A 15,273-nucleotide genomic window follows, 5' to 3' on the forward strand; every position below is an offset into this window, starting at 1 on the left:
GGCTAATTTTCATATTTTTAGTAGAGATGAGGTTTCACGACGTTGGCTAGGCTGGTCTGTAACTCATGACCTCACGTGATCTGCCTTCCTTGGCCTCCCGAAGTGCTGGGATTACAGGTATGAGCCACCGCCCTGTCTGGAGAAACAAATATTTACTAGCTGATAACATGTGGCATGCATCAGGGATACTCAGGTGGCCCCTGCTGTCACAGAGTGTGCAATAAAACTGCATATGAGGGATGGTGGGGAGAGGCTTGCGTTTTGTTTGTTTCCTTATTGAAGATAGACATAAAGCCAGTAAACTGTGACCTGAGATTATTTGGAAGTGAGAGAGGATAATTTTCTTTATGTTATTTTTTTATTTCCATAGGTTTTTGGGAGACAGATGCTGTTTAGTTACATAAGTAAGTTCTTTAGTGGTGATTTGTGAGATTTTGGTGCACCCATCACCCCCTGAGCAATATACACTGCACCCAATTTGTACACTTTTATCCCTCATCTCCATTCGTACTTTTTTCCCCAAGTCTTCATAATCCATTATATCATTCTTATGCCTTTGCATGAGAGAGGATAACTTTCTTTTCTTTCTTTTTTCTTTTTTCTTTTTTTTTTTTTTTTTTTGAGATGGGGTCTCACTCTGTCGCCCAGGCTGGAGTGCAGTGGTGCAATCTCGGCTCACTGCAACCTCTGCCTCCCAGGTTCAAGCGATTCTCCTGCCTCAGCCTCCGGACTAGCTGGGACTATATGCCTGGCTAGTTTTTTATTTTTAGTAGAGATGGGGTTTCACTGTGTTAGTCAGGATGGTCTCAATCTCGTGACCTCAGCCTCTCAAAGTGCTGGGATTACAGGCATGAACCACCGTGCCTGGCCAAGAGGATAATTTTCAATACGGTCATAAGTACAGCTTCTTTGAAAAGATGGTGTTTAAATTGAGACATCAGCAATAAGCACCAGAAAGCCAAGTGAATTCACAGGAGAAGACTGTAAGGGAAAGAAAAAAAAATGTGTGAAAATGCCATTTAGTGTCGAAGAACTTAGTAGTTTCAAAAAGTGAAAGGAACGTCCTGTTGAGAATGGTGTGAGAAGAGAAAGAGAGGACAGATAAAGCTGGTAGGTCCTGCAGGGCGTTGATTATGCAGAGATTAGTGGGCCAGGAATTTGTGATTAATACCAGAGTGAATGGAAGGAGTTGATTAGTGCTGGACGAGGACTCTGGCTGATGTGGGGAGACCCTATTGGATAGGACAGGTGGGATTTGGGACGTTAATAGAAAGTGTCCAAATAAGAGATGCAAGCATCTACCAGTATGATGTGTGCTAGATCTGGAAGGGTGGGCTTCTCTGAGGTGTATCCTGAAGATATGATGGCTGGGATTTTTAGGGTTGTGAGATTTTACTTATCTTGCCTATTGATTCTCTTGTCCCATAATCTTCATAAGGCCACGAATGTGAACCATTTCATTTACTTGTTGTGTACCAGTCTTGTTTATGGCAATGCCTAGAACAGGACCAGGAGTCACAGCATGTGCTTGTGAATGAAGACTCCGTCTTTGAGTTCAGGCTCTAGACATCATGTCAATGCCACAGCTCCTAAGGTGACTATCCCATGTTATCACAAATTGCAAGATTTCATGATTTTAATGGCTGGATAGTATTCCATTGTGTATATATACCACATTTTCTTTATTTGTCTGTTGACAGACACTTAGATTGATTCTGTGTCTTGGCTACTGTGACTAGTGCTGCACTAAACATTGGATGCAGATATTTCTTCAACATACTGAGTTCATTTCCTTTGAATAAATATCCAGTAGTGGGATTGCTAGATCATATGGTAGAACTATATTTAATTTTTAAAGGATCCTTCATACCATTTTCCGTAATGGCTATACTAATTTACATTCCTGCCCACAATGTGTAACAGTTCCCATTTCTCCACATCCATGCTAGCATTTATTGTCATTGTGATAATAGTCATTCTAATTGGGGTGAGGTAATATCTCGTATGGTTTTGATTTGCATTTCCCTGAAAATTAGTGATGTTAAGCATTTTTTTCATATACCCCTGTTGGCCATGTGTATGTCTTTTGAAAAGTATTTATTTAGGTTTTCTGGCCATCTTAAAAATCAGATTATTATTGTTATTTTTTGCTGATGAGTTGTTTGAGTTCCTTATATATTCTGGATATTAACCCTTATCGGATACGTAGTTTACAAATATTTTCTCCATCTGTGGGTTGTCTCTTTAGTCTATTGTTTCCTTTGTTGTGCAGAGGCTTTTTAGTTTGATATAATTCCATTTCTCTGTTTTTGCCTTTGTTGCCTGTGCTTTTGAGTTTTTCTCCAAAAAATCCTTGCCCAGAGCTATGTCATGAAGTATTTTCCCAATGTTTTCTTCTAGTAGTTTCAGATCTCTTACTTAAGTCTTTAATCCACTTTGAGTAGATTTTGACATATGGTGAGATGTAAGAGTCAAATTTCATTCTTCTGTATATGAATATCCAGTTTTTTCAGCATTATTTGTTTAAGAGACTGTCCTTTCCCCACTGTGTGTTTTTCGTGCCTTTGTTAAAAATCAATTGGCTGTGGATGAGTAGATTTATTTCAAGGTTCTCTTCTGTTCTGTTGTTCCATGTGTCTATTTTATTCCTATGGCATGTTTTTTTGGTTACTGTAGCTTTCTAGTATATTTTGAAGTTGAGTAATGTGATGTTTCCAGCTGCGTTCTTTTTCGCTCAAGATTGCATTTGCTGTTCAGGGTCTTTTTGTGGTTCCATATGAATATTAGGATTGTGTTTTATTTTTTGTTTTTTTCCTTTTTTTTCTTTTTTTTTTTTTAATTGAGTTAGGTTCTTGCTCTGTCAGCCAGGCTGGAGCATAGTAGAATGATTTCGGCTCACTGCAGCCTCCACTTTTCAGACTCAGGCAATCCTCCCACCTCACCCTTCCAGGAAGCTGGTACCACAGGCATGCACCACCACACCTGGCTAATATTTGTAGTTTTTGTAGAGACAGGGTTTCACTATGTTGCCCAGGCTGATCTCAAATCCCAAACTGCTGGGATTATAGGCATATGTACTGCATCCAGCGTTGTATAAACATTTTTAAAATATTATTTCAATCCGTGAACACAGAATATCTTCTTATTTATTTGCATCCTCTTCAATTTCTTTCATCAGTGTTTTATAGTTTTCATTGTAGAGGTCTTCACCTCCTTGGTTAAATTTATTTCTAGTTATATATATTTGGTAGCTATTATAAATGGGATTGTTTTCTTGATTTTTTTTTTTTTGAGACTGAGTTTTTCTCTTACTGCCCAGGCTGGAGTGCAATGGCGCGATCTGTGCTCACTGTAACCTCCGCCTCCAGAGTTCAAGCAATTCTCCTGCCTCAGCCTCCCGAGTAGTTGGGACTACAGATGCCCACCACCACACCCGGCTAATTTTTGTATTTTTAGTAGAGACAGGGTTTCACCATGTTGGCCAGGCTTGTCTCAGACTCCTGACCTCAAGTGGTCCACCCGCCTCGGCCTCCCAAAGTGCTGGGATTACAGGTGTCAGCCACTGCACTTGGCCACTTTCTTGATATCTTTTTCAGATAGCTCACTGTTGGCATGTAGAAATGCTACTGATTTTTTTGTGTTGATTTTTGCATCCTACAACTCTACTGTGTTCCTCTATTCTAATAGTTTTTTTGATGGTTTCTTTAGAGTTTTCTATTTATAAGATCATGTTACCTGAAAACAGGGATAGTTTGGCTTCTTCCTTTCTAAATTGAACGCCCTTTATTTCTTTCTCTTGCCTAATTGCTCTACCCAGGACTTCCGGTACTTTGTAGAATAGAAGTGGTGTAAGTGGGCATTTTTGTCTTGTTCTGGATCTTAGAGGAAAGGCTTTCTTTCAACTTTTCCCCATTCTGTAGGATGTTAGCTGGGAGTTTGTCATATATGGCCTTTATTGTGTTGAGGTGTACTTTTTCTACACCTAATTTGTTGAGAGTTTTTATCATGAAGAGATGTTAAATTTTATCAAATGCATTTTTTTGCATCTATTAAAATTATGTTTTTCTTTGTTGATTCTGTTAATGTGATGTATCATGTTTGTTGATTAATGTATGTTAAACTATTGCAACCCTGCGATGAATTCCACTCGATCATGGTGAATGATCTGTTTAATGCACTGTCGAATTTGGTTTGCTAGTATTTTGTTGAGGATTTCCACATCTATGTTCATCAGGTATACTGACCTGTAGATTCCTTTTTGTTCTTGTCTGATTTGGGTATCAGGGTGATGCAGGCCATGTAGAATGAGTTTGGAAAACTACCCCCTCTTCAATGTGTTTTCAATAGTTTGTAAAGGATTGGTATTAGTTCTTCCTTAAATTTGGTAGAAATCATCAGGGAAGCCATTGGGCCCTGGGCTTTTCTTTGATGGGAAATTTTTATTACAGATTCAATCTCCTTAACTCATTATTGGTTTGTTCAGATTTTCTGCTTCTTCATGATTCAGTTTTGGTAGACTGTATTTGTCCAGGATTTCTCTATTCTTTCTAAGTTTTCAAATTCATTGACGTTAACCACCTATATCCAAAATTAGATCCCAAAAATAACCCAACTTAATATTGCACCTCAAGGAATTTGAAAAATAACAACAAACTAAACCCAAAATTAATTAAAGGAAAGAAATAATAAAGATCCAAGCAGTAATAAATGAAATATAGACTGAAAAAAGAATGTAAAAGGTTCATGAAACAAAAAGTTGGTTTTTTGAAAAGATGAAATTGACAAACTGGCTGGGCGCGGTGGCTCATGCCTGTAATCCCAGCACTTTGGGAGGCCGAGGCAGGCGGATCATGAGGTCAGGAGATGGAGACCATCATGGCTAAAATGGTGAAACCCCGTCTCTACTAAAAAAATACAAAAATTTAGCTAGGCGTGGTGGCGGGCGCCTGTAGTCCCAGCTACTGGGGAGGCTGAGGCAGGAAAATGGTGTGAACCTGGGAGGCGGAGCTTGCAGTGAGCCAAGATAGCACCACTGCACTCCGGCCTGGGCAAAAGAGTGAGATTCTGTCTCAGGAAAAAAAAAAAAAAATTGACAAACCTTTAGCTTAGTCTAAGAAAAAAAGATTAAAATAAAATCAGAAATGAAAAATGTGACATAACTGATACCACAGAAATAAAAAGGATCCCATAAACATGTGAGGATATCAATAAAGTGCAGACTTTGATCCAGCAGGTTTGGGGTGAGGCCCACAATTCTGAATCCCACAAGTACCTGGGTGAGGCTGAAGCTACTGGTCTGCAGACCACACCTTCCCCAGCAGGGTCTTGAGTATCAGGGAACTCTGATATCTAGAGAAGATAGAGTACAGCGTTTGCTCAAAGAGAGACAAGGGTGCATCTTGGCTGCAAAATCAGGTACGAAGATACACATACTGTGCTATGAACTTGGAAAGTGAAATTGTGGTTGAATGGGCTTCCCAGAGTCTCCCCTTTCTTCTTGATTTGGTAAATATGTATCTTCATTATAGCACCACTCATCAGATTCTCTAGACCCCCACTTAGAGATCACGTCACTCATGCCTTTCTCTGCCATCCTTGCTAACTTTTTATTAAAAAAATCGATTTAGCAATTGTGAATCAAGATGGGCTGGAATTGGTGGCTCACACCTGTAATCTGAGCACTTTAGGAGGCTGAGGTAGGAGGATCACTTGAAGCCAGGAGTTTGAGACCAGCCTGGGCAACATAGACCCCATTTCTGAGCATAGTGATGTGTACCTGTAGTCCCAGCTATTCAGGAGGCTGAGGCAGGAGGACTGCTTGAGCCCAGTAGGTCAAGGCTACAGTGAGCCACGATAGTGCTGTTGTACTCCAACCTAAGGGAGAGAATGAAACCTAATCTAAAAAAAAAAAAGAAAAAAAAAAGAGAAAAATCAAGTGTGAACAACTGGAGAAGGAGTGGGGGTGTTTTATATTCATCACTCTATCCAGCGGTGAGCATGGCATCTGCCAGGTTATAAATGCAGATGCAGCAGAATGTCCATGGCTCAGCCCTTCAGGCACAAACATCAGGACTGGCAGCCCAGTGGTTGTGAGACCTGCCTCTGAAAGTAGAGAACTCTGGGTGCCCATGCTAGCTTTCCTACTTACTATCTTAGCTTCAGTTTTCTCCTTTGTAAATGGGGGTGGTGATAATAGCAACTTGTCGGGCCAGGTACGGTGACTTATGCCTGTAGTCCCAGCATTTTGGGAGGCCAAGAGTTCAAAACCAGCCTGGGTCACATACACCCTGTTTCTATAAAAAGTATAAAAGTGATCTGGCAATGGGACCGCGTGCCTATAGTCTCAGCTACTCCAGATGCTGAGCTGGGAGGGTCACTTGAGCCCGGGAGGTCAAGGCTGCAGTGGGCCATGTTTGCGCCACTGCTCTCCAGCTTCGGTTTTAAAGTGAGACCTGTCAGTAATAATAGCAGTTTGTTGTAATGGTGCAGATAAAAATGAGGCAATATGTGTGAAGCTTTTAGTTCCTGTGCCCACATATAGGAATAGTCAGAAGCAGTTGTTGAAAACCAACCCTTGGCACAGGGATACATGGAATCATGACTCTTCGCTTTGTGTTTGGCTTTTTAGTCAGGTTTAATAAGGACACGAAAAAATGAATTCCTCATCTCGCCGTTACCTCAGCTCCTGGCCCAGGAACACAACTACAGCTCCCCTGCGGGTCACCATCCTCACGTACTGTACAAAAGGACAGCAGAAGAGAAGGTCCAGCGGTACCGTGGCTACCCCGGCTCTGGCCGGAATTATCCTGATTACTCCCCAAGTCACATTCCCCATGCATCTCAGAGTCGAGAGACAGAGTATCACCATCGAAGGTTGCAAAAGCAGCATTTTTGTGGACGACGCAAGAAATGTATGTAAGGAAACTTTTTCTTGTTCTGTTCTCATGTGGGCCTCGACGGGTTTTCCTGAGTGCTGTTGGGTGTACAAGCTTTGCACGTCAAAATGGGGCTACCCTGAGCATCTGTCTTGGCATAGGACCAGTAATTATCTCTCTCAGGCAAATGCTGGATGATCAATTATTCTAGGTTAAACTAGGAAAGATTTAGATATGGTTTCTTTTTTACTCTTTTAGTATTGCCTACTTTCATGCCATAGGTCCCAATCTTACCTAGATTTCTCTGCTTCTGAGAAAAGTACCCAGATTTCCAATGACAAAAGAAATCAGAGGTAAATGTCTAGGTTGGTTGGATGTCTCTTTTGAGGACACAAAGGAGAGACTTCTAGAAACAAGAACATTAGCATGTGAGGGAGGTAGCTGTGAAACACAGGTATCCTTGAGCATGGTTTGTGACCTAGGTACAACCTTCGGCCGTTTCCAGGTCAGCGATGTCCAATAGAAATGTAACACAAGCCTTAAATACAATTTTACGTTTTCTAATAGCCACAAGTTTTAAAAGTTAAAAAAAGGGTAAATGAATTTTAATAACATTTTATTTAACCCAACATATACAAATTACTATCTCAACATGTAATCAGTATAACAAATTATTAGTGAGAGATTTACATTCTTTTTTTCCTATTAAGTTTTGGAAATCCCACATTTATTTTAAACTTACAGCACTTAAACCTGTCAATTCAGATGATAAATTTTTATTGGAAATACTTAATCTGCATTTAACTTGCATAAAATTAAGGTCAAAAAAGTAGGTTTACATATTCAAGTTGTTTGGGACATACTTAAAACATTTAAAACATTTTCTTTTTGCTTGTTTTTTTGTTTTTGTTTTGTTTCATTTTGTTTAGTTTTGAGACAGTTTCACTCTTTCGCCCAGGCTGGAGTGAAGTGGTGCGATCTCGGCTCACTGCAACCTCCATCCCCCAGGTTCAAGTAATTCTCCTGCCTCAGACTCCCCACTAGCTGGAATTATAGGCGCACGCCACCATGCCCAGCTAATTTTTGTATTTTTAGTAGAGACAGGTTTCCCCATGTTGGCCAGGCTGGTCTCAAACTCCTGACCTCAGGTGATCCACCCGCCTCGGCCTCTGAAATTGTTAGCATTAAAGGCAAGAGCCATTGAGCCCAGCCAAAAGATTTTCAATACCTGAATCAACTATTGCTTTTTAAACTTTTAAATTCTTCTGTGGCTCAATAGCTACACGTGGAAAGTGTGTGCCAAGTTGGATAGCACAGCCAGAAGAAGGTTATTCTCATGGAGAAAAGGAACTGGTATCACTAAGATATTAATCAGGAGGAATAATGAAAGAGTTTACCATTGTAACTGGTTTTTGAGTTTTATTTTATTTATTTGGTATTAATGAAATATCCTCATGAAGGGGCATCCATTTAGCATATATAGAGTAATAATTTAGCCTGTATTAATGGTAGTAATAATGTTTATAGTGGTAAGACATGTTTGATATGAGACATCAAAGCAAATCTTTACAGCAACATTATAAACACGTGTCACCTGTTTTCATACATAAGGAAACTGAGGCTCAAGGTCACTGTGCTCATAAGTGGCCAACCTGAGTTTTTAAATCTAACTCTAAGTATTTTTATCTTTTAATTTTACTCTGTAGAGAGCTAGTTTCACTATTACAGCTGGATCGGTGTTATAGTACTAAAATATTTCTGTGCTAGTTAGTACTTCCCTGAGCTTTCCAGATGCCATTTTTCTTCCCAGGAATGCTTGTAGTTGTTGCTATCCATTAACTAACGGCATCATGTCTGGCCCAGCAGGCACTTCTAGGTCTCTGCTCAATGGCTATGGCCAGTATCCACTCTGTTAACTTGGTGCCCACACTTTACCAGTTATGAAAAGTGTTTAACACAGTTTTTAATATCACCCCCTACTGTGCTGTTTCCCCAATAACTAAGTCAATATCACATCAAAGAGTTCTTATTGAGCACTTCTTATGTGCTATGTTAAAGTCTGTGTTGATGAAATGAGAGTTTAAGACATGGCCAGTGTTTTAGAGCTGTTTACATTTTATTCAGAAAATAATGTATAAAGTGGTATATTTAATGAATTCTTAAATAATAAATTTAGATCCAAAGAATTAACACTATTTCTGCAGTTTTTGAGTAGTAAAATGAGCATTTTTTACTTTCAAAGTGTCTCCCCACAAAATTGATTTTTGTTGATCCATTCTACTAAGTAGAATTATAGCTTGTTTTTTGTTTCTTTTTGAGATGAAATCTCACTCTGTCACCCAGAAACTCTATGTCAAAGGCGAATGTGTAGGTGTGCTTGGGTGTTCCTTTTGAGGACATAAAACACAGACTTCCTTATGGAGTGCAGTGGCATGATCTTGGCTCACGGCGACCTCTGCCTCCTGAGTTCAAGTGATCCTCCTGCCTCAGCCTCCCAAGTAGCTAGGATTACAAGCATGCACCACCATGCCTGGCTAATTTTTGTAATTTTAGTAGAGATGGGGTTTCCTCATCTTGGCCAGGCCGGTCTCAAACTCCTGACCTCAAGTGATCCACCCACCTTTGCATCTCAAATTGCTGGGATTACTGGTGTGAGCCACCACACCTGGCCTAGAGCTTTGCTCTGCTCTGCTCTTTTCTTTCTTTCTTTTTTTTTTCCTTTTTAGAGCATTTCTGAGTTACTGAATTCATCCATTATCCATTTATTTCTATCCACCTACCCATTTATCCATCCACCATCCATCCATCCACTCATCCATCCATGTATCCATCTACATATCCATCCATCCATCCTGTCCAATCCATCCATCTACCCATCTGTGCATCCAAACATTTACTGAGTAGGTCCTTCTTGACCACATACTAGATGCAAGGCACCCGGGCAGGCACTGACAGCATCACTTGTTAGTGGATTGGTGGAGTGTTGATTACATAGTTTCTCTTCTTCTCTTTTTTCAGTTTCTCTCTCAACTGTCTTATCCAGATATTCTCTAATATCCCTTCCAAATGCTCTTCTCTTCATCATAGATGCTCCCAAGCCTCCCACAGCAGACACCTATCTAAGGTTTGATGAATATGGGAGCTCTGGGCGACCCAGGAGATCAGCTGGAAAATCACAAAAGGGCCTAAACGTGGAAACCCTTGTGGTGGCAGACAAGAAAATGGTGGAAAAGCATGGCAAGGGAAATGTCACCACGTACATTCTCACAGTAATGAACATGGTAAGAGGGGATGTCACGAAGCTTCTGGCTCTCTAAAGAAGATCAACGTCGTAGAATTCTCTTGCATGGGTTGAATAGCAGATGTATTAGGTTGGTGCAAATGTAATTGCAGTTTCTGCCATTGCTTTTAATAGCTACATACGTGGTTTTATTTTTTTAAGCTGAGTTTTGAGGAAATTGTCTTTATATGTACATATATTTGGTTAAATTGAAGCCTACATACTTCATTCAATATCCCTGATTGATTCCCCCTAAGGTTTTGAAAATTTTGAGATTTTGTTTGATTTCCATTGTTCCAACAGGTTTCTGGCCTATTTAAAGATGGGACTATTGGAAGTGACATAAACGTGGTTGTGGTGAGCCTAATTCTTCTGGAACAAGAACCTGTAAGTGGCAAACTTCATTTATGTCTTCATTCAGTCTCCCATTCAGAATACATTTCTTGAACCCCTACTGTGTTCACTAATCCATGTACTAGCCGTTAACTGCTCAAATTTGAAACTAGGCTGACTCTCCTCAAAGTACAATTTTGAAAGGTTGTGTAATCACACAATTAAACTAAAGCACCAGAAAAATATTTATATTTAAATGTATTTATATATGCATATATATACATAAATAATGGTACATTAGTATTAAATAATATGCAAATAGATAATATAAATAAAAATATGAAATATAAATATGTTACATAAAATAAATGGTATGTAGGCTTCACAAAGAAGGTGAATTTGGTCATAGATTTAAGGATTAGCTAGATTTTGCAAGTTTGATATGCTGAGTAATTGCTGGTGGATGCAGAAGGATATTTCAAAAATATGCTGAAAATAAGACATCAGAAAATTATTGTAGTAAACCTACTGTATCCCCAGTACCATCTTAGGTAATACAGGGAATAAACAAGGGATATTTAGCTGCCCTTGGATTGATCACAGTGAGATGCAAGACACAAACATGGGGCAAATTATGAAAACCAGAACATGTAATAAAGTGTTAAATTACATGGTACTCACTGCTTTGTAGTGTTTTGATGTTTAAACTCTGTTTCTCTGAGATAGCGATTACCATTCAAATGGCTATTTTTTAAGTTCCCTGAGGCTTTTCCTCTTCTTCTGTAAGGCCAATAAAAAACATAAAAAGCAGGAAGACACAGACAAGACAAAAATTGATCTAATTGCCCAGGTGTGGAGAGCTACAGAAGTTAACAGCTTGTCAAATGGTTTTTGGAATTTTAGAAAGTTAGAAAGGACGTGTGCTGGTTAGCAGACACTTTTGTCTTTAGCCTACTAATAGGTTGCCCAAGGACATTGAAGCCAGCCACATCCTAATTAAGTGATAATTAAAGATCTTGTCTAAAAACCTTCAACTTGGCCAAGTCAACAGTTTGGACTAAGCAAACATTTGACAAATGATTATTTTAAGGGTAGGTCCTCTCTTATCCTTTGGAATCATATCATCGTTTGCTTATTCATTCAGTGAATTTTCATTATATTGATTGATTGATTGTAACCTGTGATGTGCCAGATGCTTTTCTGGGAATTTTGACATCTATGGAAATAATGATGAGGCTTTATGGAAAAGCCATTGAACTTCATCACCATTAATTAATTATCATGTTTTAAAAGTTGTAACAGTTTTATAAAGGTAGTACTAGGTGAGATGAACAAAGGTGTTCTGATGCCGGGTTATTTTTTGTAGAACTGTAATCAGTCGTAAGCCACACTACAGAAACTTTGTAGTTGCTTTAAATATTGTGAGCATTTACTTAAAATAGATATTTTCCTGACTCCTGCCTTGGTTCAAGTGTTTTCCTCTAGTGATCTTTTTCCCTAGAAATATGTTTCTGTGTTTGCCTGTACAAATGGAATGATTCAGCATTCTCATCTCTGTGACAAATTCACACTTTGATTTGTGTGGGTTTCCCATAGGGAGGATTATTGATCAACCATCATGCAGACCAGTCTCTGAATAGTTTTTGTCAATGGCAGTCTGCCCTCATTGGAAAGAATGGCAAGAGACATGATCATGCCATCTTACTCACGGGATTTGATATTTGTTCTTGGAAGAATGAACCATGTGACACTCTAGGTACGGTATGAACAGATCCTTCACACATACCTGTTAGCTGAAAACACAGTATGCAAACTTTCTATGGATGATGGATAGCCCTTACGTTCCTTAATAAAAAGGCATAATATTTAAATTGTGGAGTAACCTTACGTACCCTCTGTTGACTATTTTTCTTTTTAACTGAACTTACAATGTGGGGAGCCCACTTACTTTCTTCATTTTGTATTTTTTTTTATTTGAGATGGAGTGTCACTCTTGTTGCCCAGGCTGGAGTGTAATGGCACAATCTCGGTTCAGTGCAACCTCTGCCTCCTGGGATCAAGCACTTCTCCTGCCTCAGCCTCCAGAGTAGCTGGGATTACAGCCGCCTGCCACCAAGCCTGGCTAGTTTTTGTATTTTTAGTAGAGATGGGTTTCACCATGTTGGCCAGGCTGGTCTAGAACTCCTGACCTCAGGCGGTCTGCCTGCCTTGGTCTCCCAAAGTCCTGGGATTACAGGCATGAGCCACCTCGCCTGGCTTGTATTTTTCTTTATTGATCCTACTGATGATCATTGAGGTGTGTGATACATTATTTAACTAGAAACTTGTAGGTTATTCCATAAGCATCATGACCACAGAATCAGGTAGTCGAAGAGGATTTTACTGGGCTCCATGGTACCTAACTGTGCCACTAGGTAGCAGTGCCTCTTTTAGAAAGTTACTTGACTTTGAAGTACTCAGTTCTTCCTTATTTGTACAAGACAGTGATAGCAAGAATTGCATCTTTTATATCTATACTATATTCTATATTCCGTTGCACATAATAGGAATTCAAGATTTTTTAAAAGTTGATGGATGGTTGTCTAAATCAGGAGTCAGCAAACTTTCTCTGTGAAGGGCCAGATAGTCAACATGTTAGGCTATGCAGGCCACAGGTCTCTGTAACAACTAGTCATTTCAGCTGTATTGTTGCAAAAGCAGCCACAAGTAATATGTAAATAAATGAATGCAGATGTGTTTTAATAAAACTTTATTTACAAAAACAGAACACAGGAGCCATAATTTGCTGATAAAAGTAATAGTCCAGATGAATGGTAGAATTTTGTGGAGCTGAGAAAAGCTTATGTGATGTACTCCGCTCATATTTTTCCTCAAAGTTCTTTAAAATCCCTTATGATACATTAGAGATAATGGTATGTTGGACTTCTCAAGAAATTTTATGTATTTTTTATTTTTTGAGATGGTGTCTTGTTCTTGTCACTCAGGCTGGAGTGCAGTGGCGCAATCTCGGCTCACTGCAACCTCTGCCTCCCGCGTTCAACTGATTCTCCTGCCTCAGCCTCCAGAGCAGCTGGGATTACAGGCGCCCGCCACCATGCCTGGCTAATTTTTCTATTTTTAGTAGAGACAGGTTTTACCATGTTGGCCAGGCTGGTCTCGAACTCCTGGCCTCAAATGATCCACCCGCCTCAGCCTCCCAGAGTGCTGGGATTACGGGAATGAGCCACCGTGCCAGGGCAGAAATTTTATTTTTTATGTTTCTCAAATTCTCTGCAGTTTCTCTATTATGTCCTATAAATAAGTTTAACAACTAACCATTAATCACAGTCTTCACAAACACAACTGTTTTGGGAATTGTTCCATAGAAAGGGTTTTTATAATGAAAGATGGTATACATCCATTCATATTCTGAATTTGGAATGTGCAAAGTGACATATGATAATCCAATGCGTTGTTGATGTTTTCAAGAGAGATTCTGAGAAGCAGACGGTGTTGTCTGTTATCTAGAGACCAAAACGTAAGAAAAGGCTTGGAAAAAACAAAACAGCAGGAATTCCTCCAACTGTGGAAAAGATCACTTACTTGAAGCAGTGTGTCCTAATGCAAAGGGCGTGGGCTTTGACTTCCCATATGTCTGTGGTTGATTCCTGAGTCTAATATTTATGACTCTGAGATCTTGAACAAGTTAATTCACCTCTCTGAGCTTTGGTTTCCTAAGCTATAAACACATACACATACAGATATACAATAGACATATAGCACAGTGTGTGAATTTGGCAACCATTTATTTAGTGACTATGATGATGGCAGTAATGATAAAGATGCCACCCCTTATTTGTGCCTTTATATTAGATTTCCCAGCTGATTTTTTCTACTGATTATTAGGACCCAAAGCTGGAAAGAAAGATGTTCTCACATACTGCATCGTATTTCAAGATAGACTTAAGGGCTGGCCGGGATGCCTTTATAATGGCTCTTAGAGGGAGGTAACTTTGGGAACAGAAGCACTTACCACTTTATAAAGAACCAGAGAAAAATGAATTTAATCTGCATACATTGCTTAGGCATTTTCATGTTTTCTTCTCTAGTAAAAGACCAGGATGTGTGTCTTTCCTTGGAAAATACACCCTGAGCTGTGACGTTAATGCCACTGTTCAGTGAGCATTTTGCATTGGTTTTGCTATCATTCTATCCGTTGCTCTGACCCGAATGATAAACTCCGACAAGGCATATAAATATTCTGTGACTTACTAAATAAACTAAATGTAAAATGGGAATTACAGTACTCATACTGACCTTACAGGGCTCTTACGAGGATCAGTTGATAACAATATGTAACAAAAGCAAGAAAATAGGAGATGCTGCATTTATACATTATCATTACACAGGACAAAGAACTATAGATCGTTAATTTTTTTTTTCTTTTTTCAAAAACATTGAATGCATTGATCTATTAAACTAAAACTGTGTAGAACATTTTGAGGACATAAATCATCATATATCTGTCTGTGCAACCTTTGGATTCACATTTGAAACTGCTCTTTCAATAGGGTTTGCCCCCATCAGTGGCATGTGCTCTAAGTACCGAAGTTGTACCATCAATGAGGACACAGGACTTGGCCTTGCCTTCACCATCGCTCATGAGTCGGGGCACAAGTAAGTGGCTCTTTGACCCACTACTTTATGTGAAAATTAGTTGGCTGATTCTTTGGCGTTCCTCTAACCATTGTTGTTGACTTAGGCAGAACAAAGAGGATCAGTCTTGTGTAAAGCTTAGAATAGTTT

The 15,273-nt window shown here is 39.4% G+C and overlaps 1 protein-coding gene across 2 annotated transcripts in view; it reads left to right on the forward strand.

Annotated features, from left to right (window-relative positions):
- Positions 1–15,273, forward strand: part of ADAMTS18 (ADAM metallopeptidase with thrombospondin type 1 motif 18) — a 151,673-nt gene that overhangs the window by 59,242 nt on the left and 77,158 nt on the right. The window contains exons 4-8 of one of the 2 annotated variants that reach the window (XM_058440643.1): positions 6,629–6,911; positions 9,963–10,156; positions 10,459–10,542; positions 12,085–12,244; positions 15,039–15,144. In XM_058440643.1, the coding sequence (XP_058296626.1) occupies positions 6,629–6,911; positions 9,963–10,156; positions 10,459–10,542; positions 12,085–12,244; positions 15,039–15,144 (827 nt within the window). Of the gene's footprint in view, positions 1–6,628; positions 6,916–9,962; positions 10,157–10,458; positions 10,543–12,084; positions 12,245–15,038; positions 15,145–15,273 lie in introns of both variants that reach the window. The other variant, XM_032156372.2, reaches the window with a different exon arrangement.

Source organism: Hylobates moloch, unplaced genomic scaffold (genome assembly GCF_009828535.3).
Source record: "Hylobates moloch isolate HMO894 unplaced genomic scaffold, HMol_V3 SCAFFOLD_6, whole genome shotgun sequence".
Lineage (NCBI taxonomy): Eukaryota > Metazoa > Chordata > Mammalia > Primates > Hylobatidae > Hylobates > Hylobates moloch.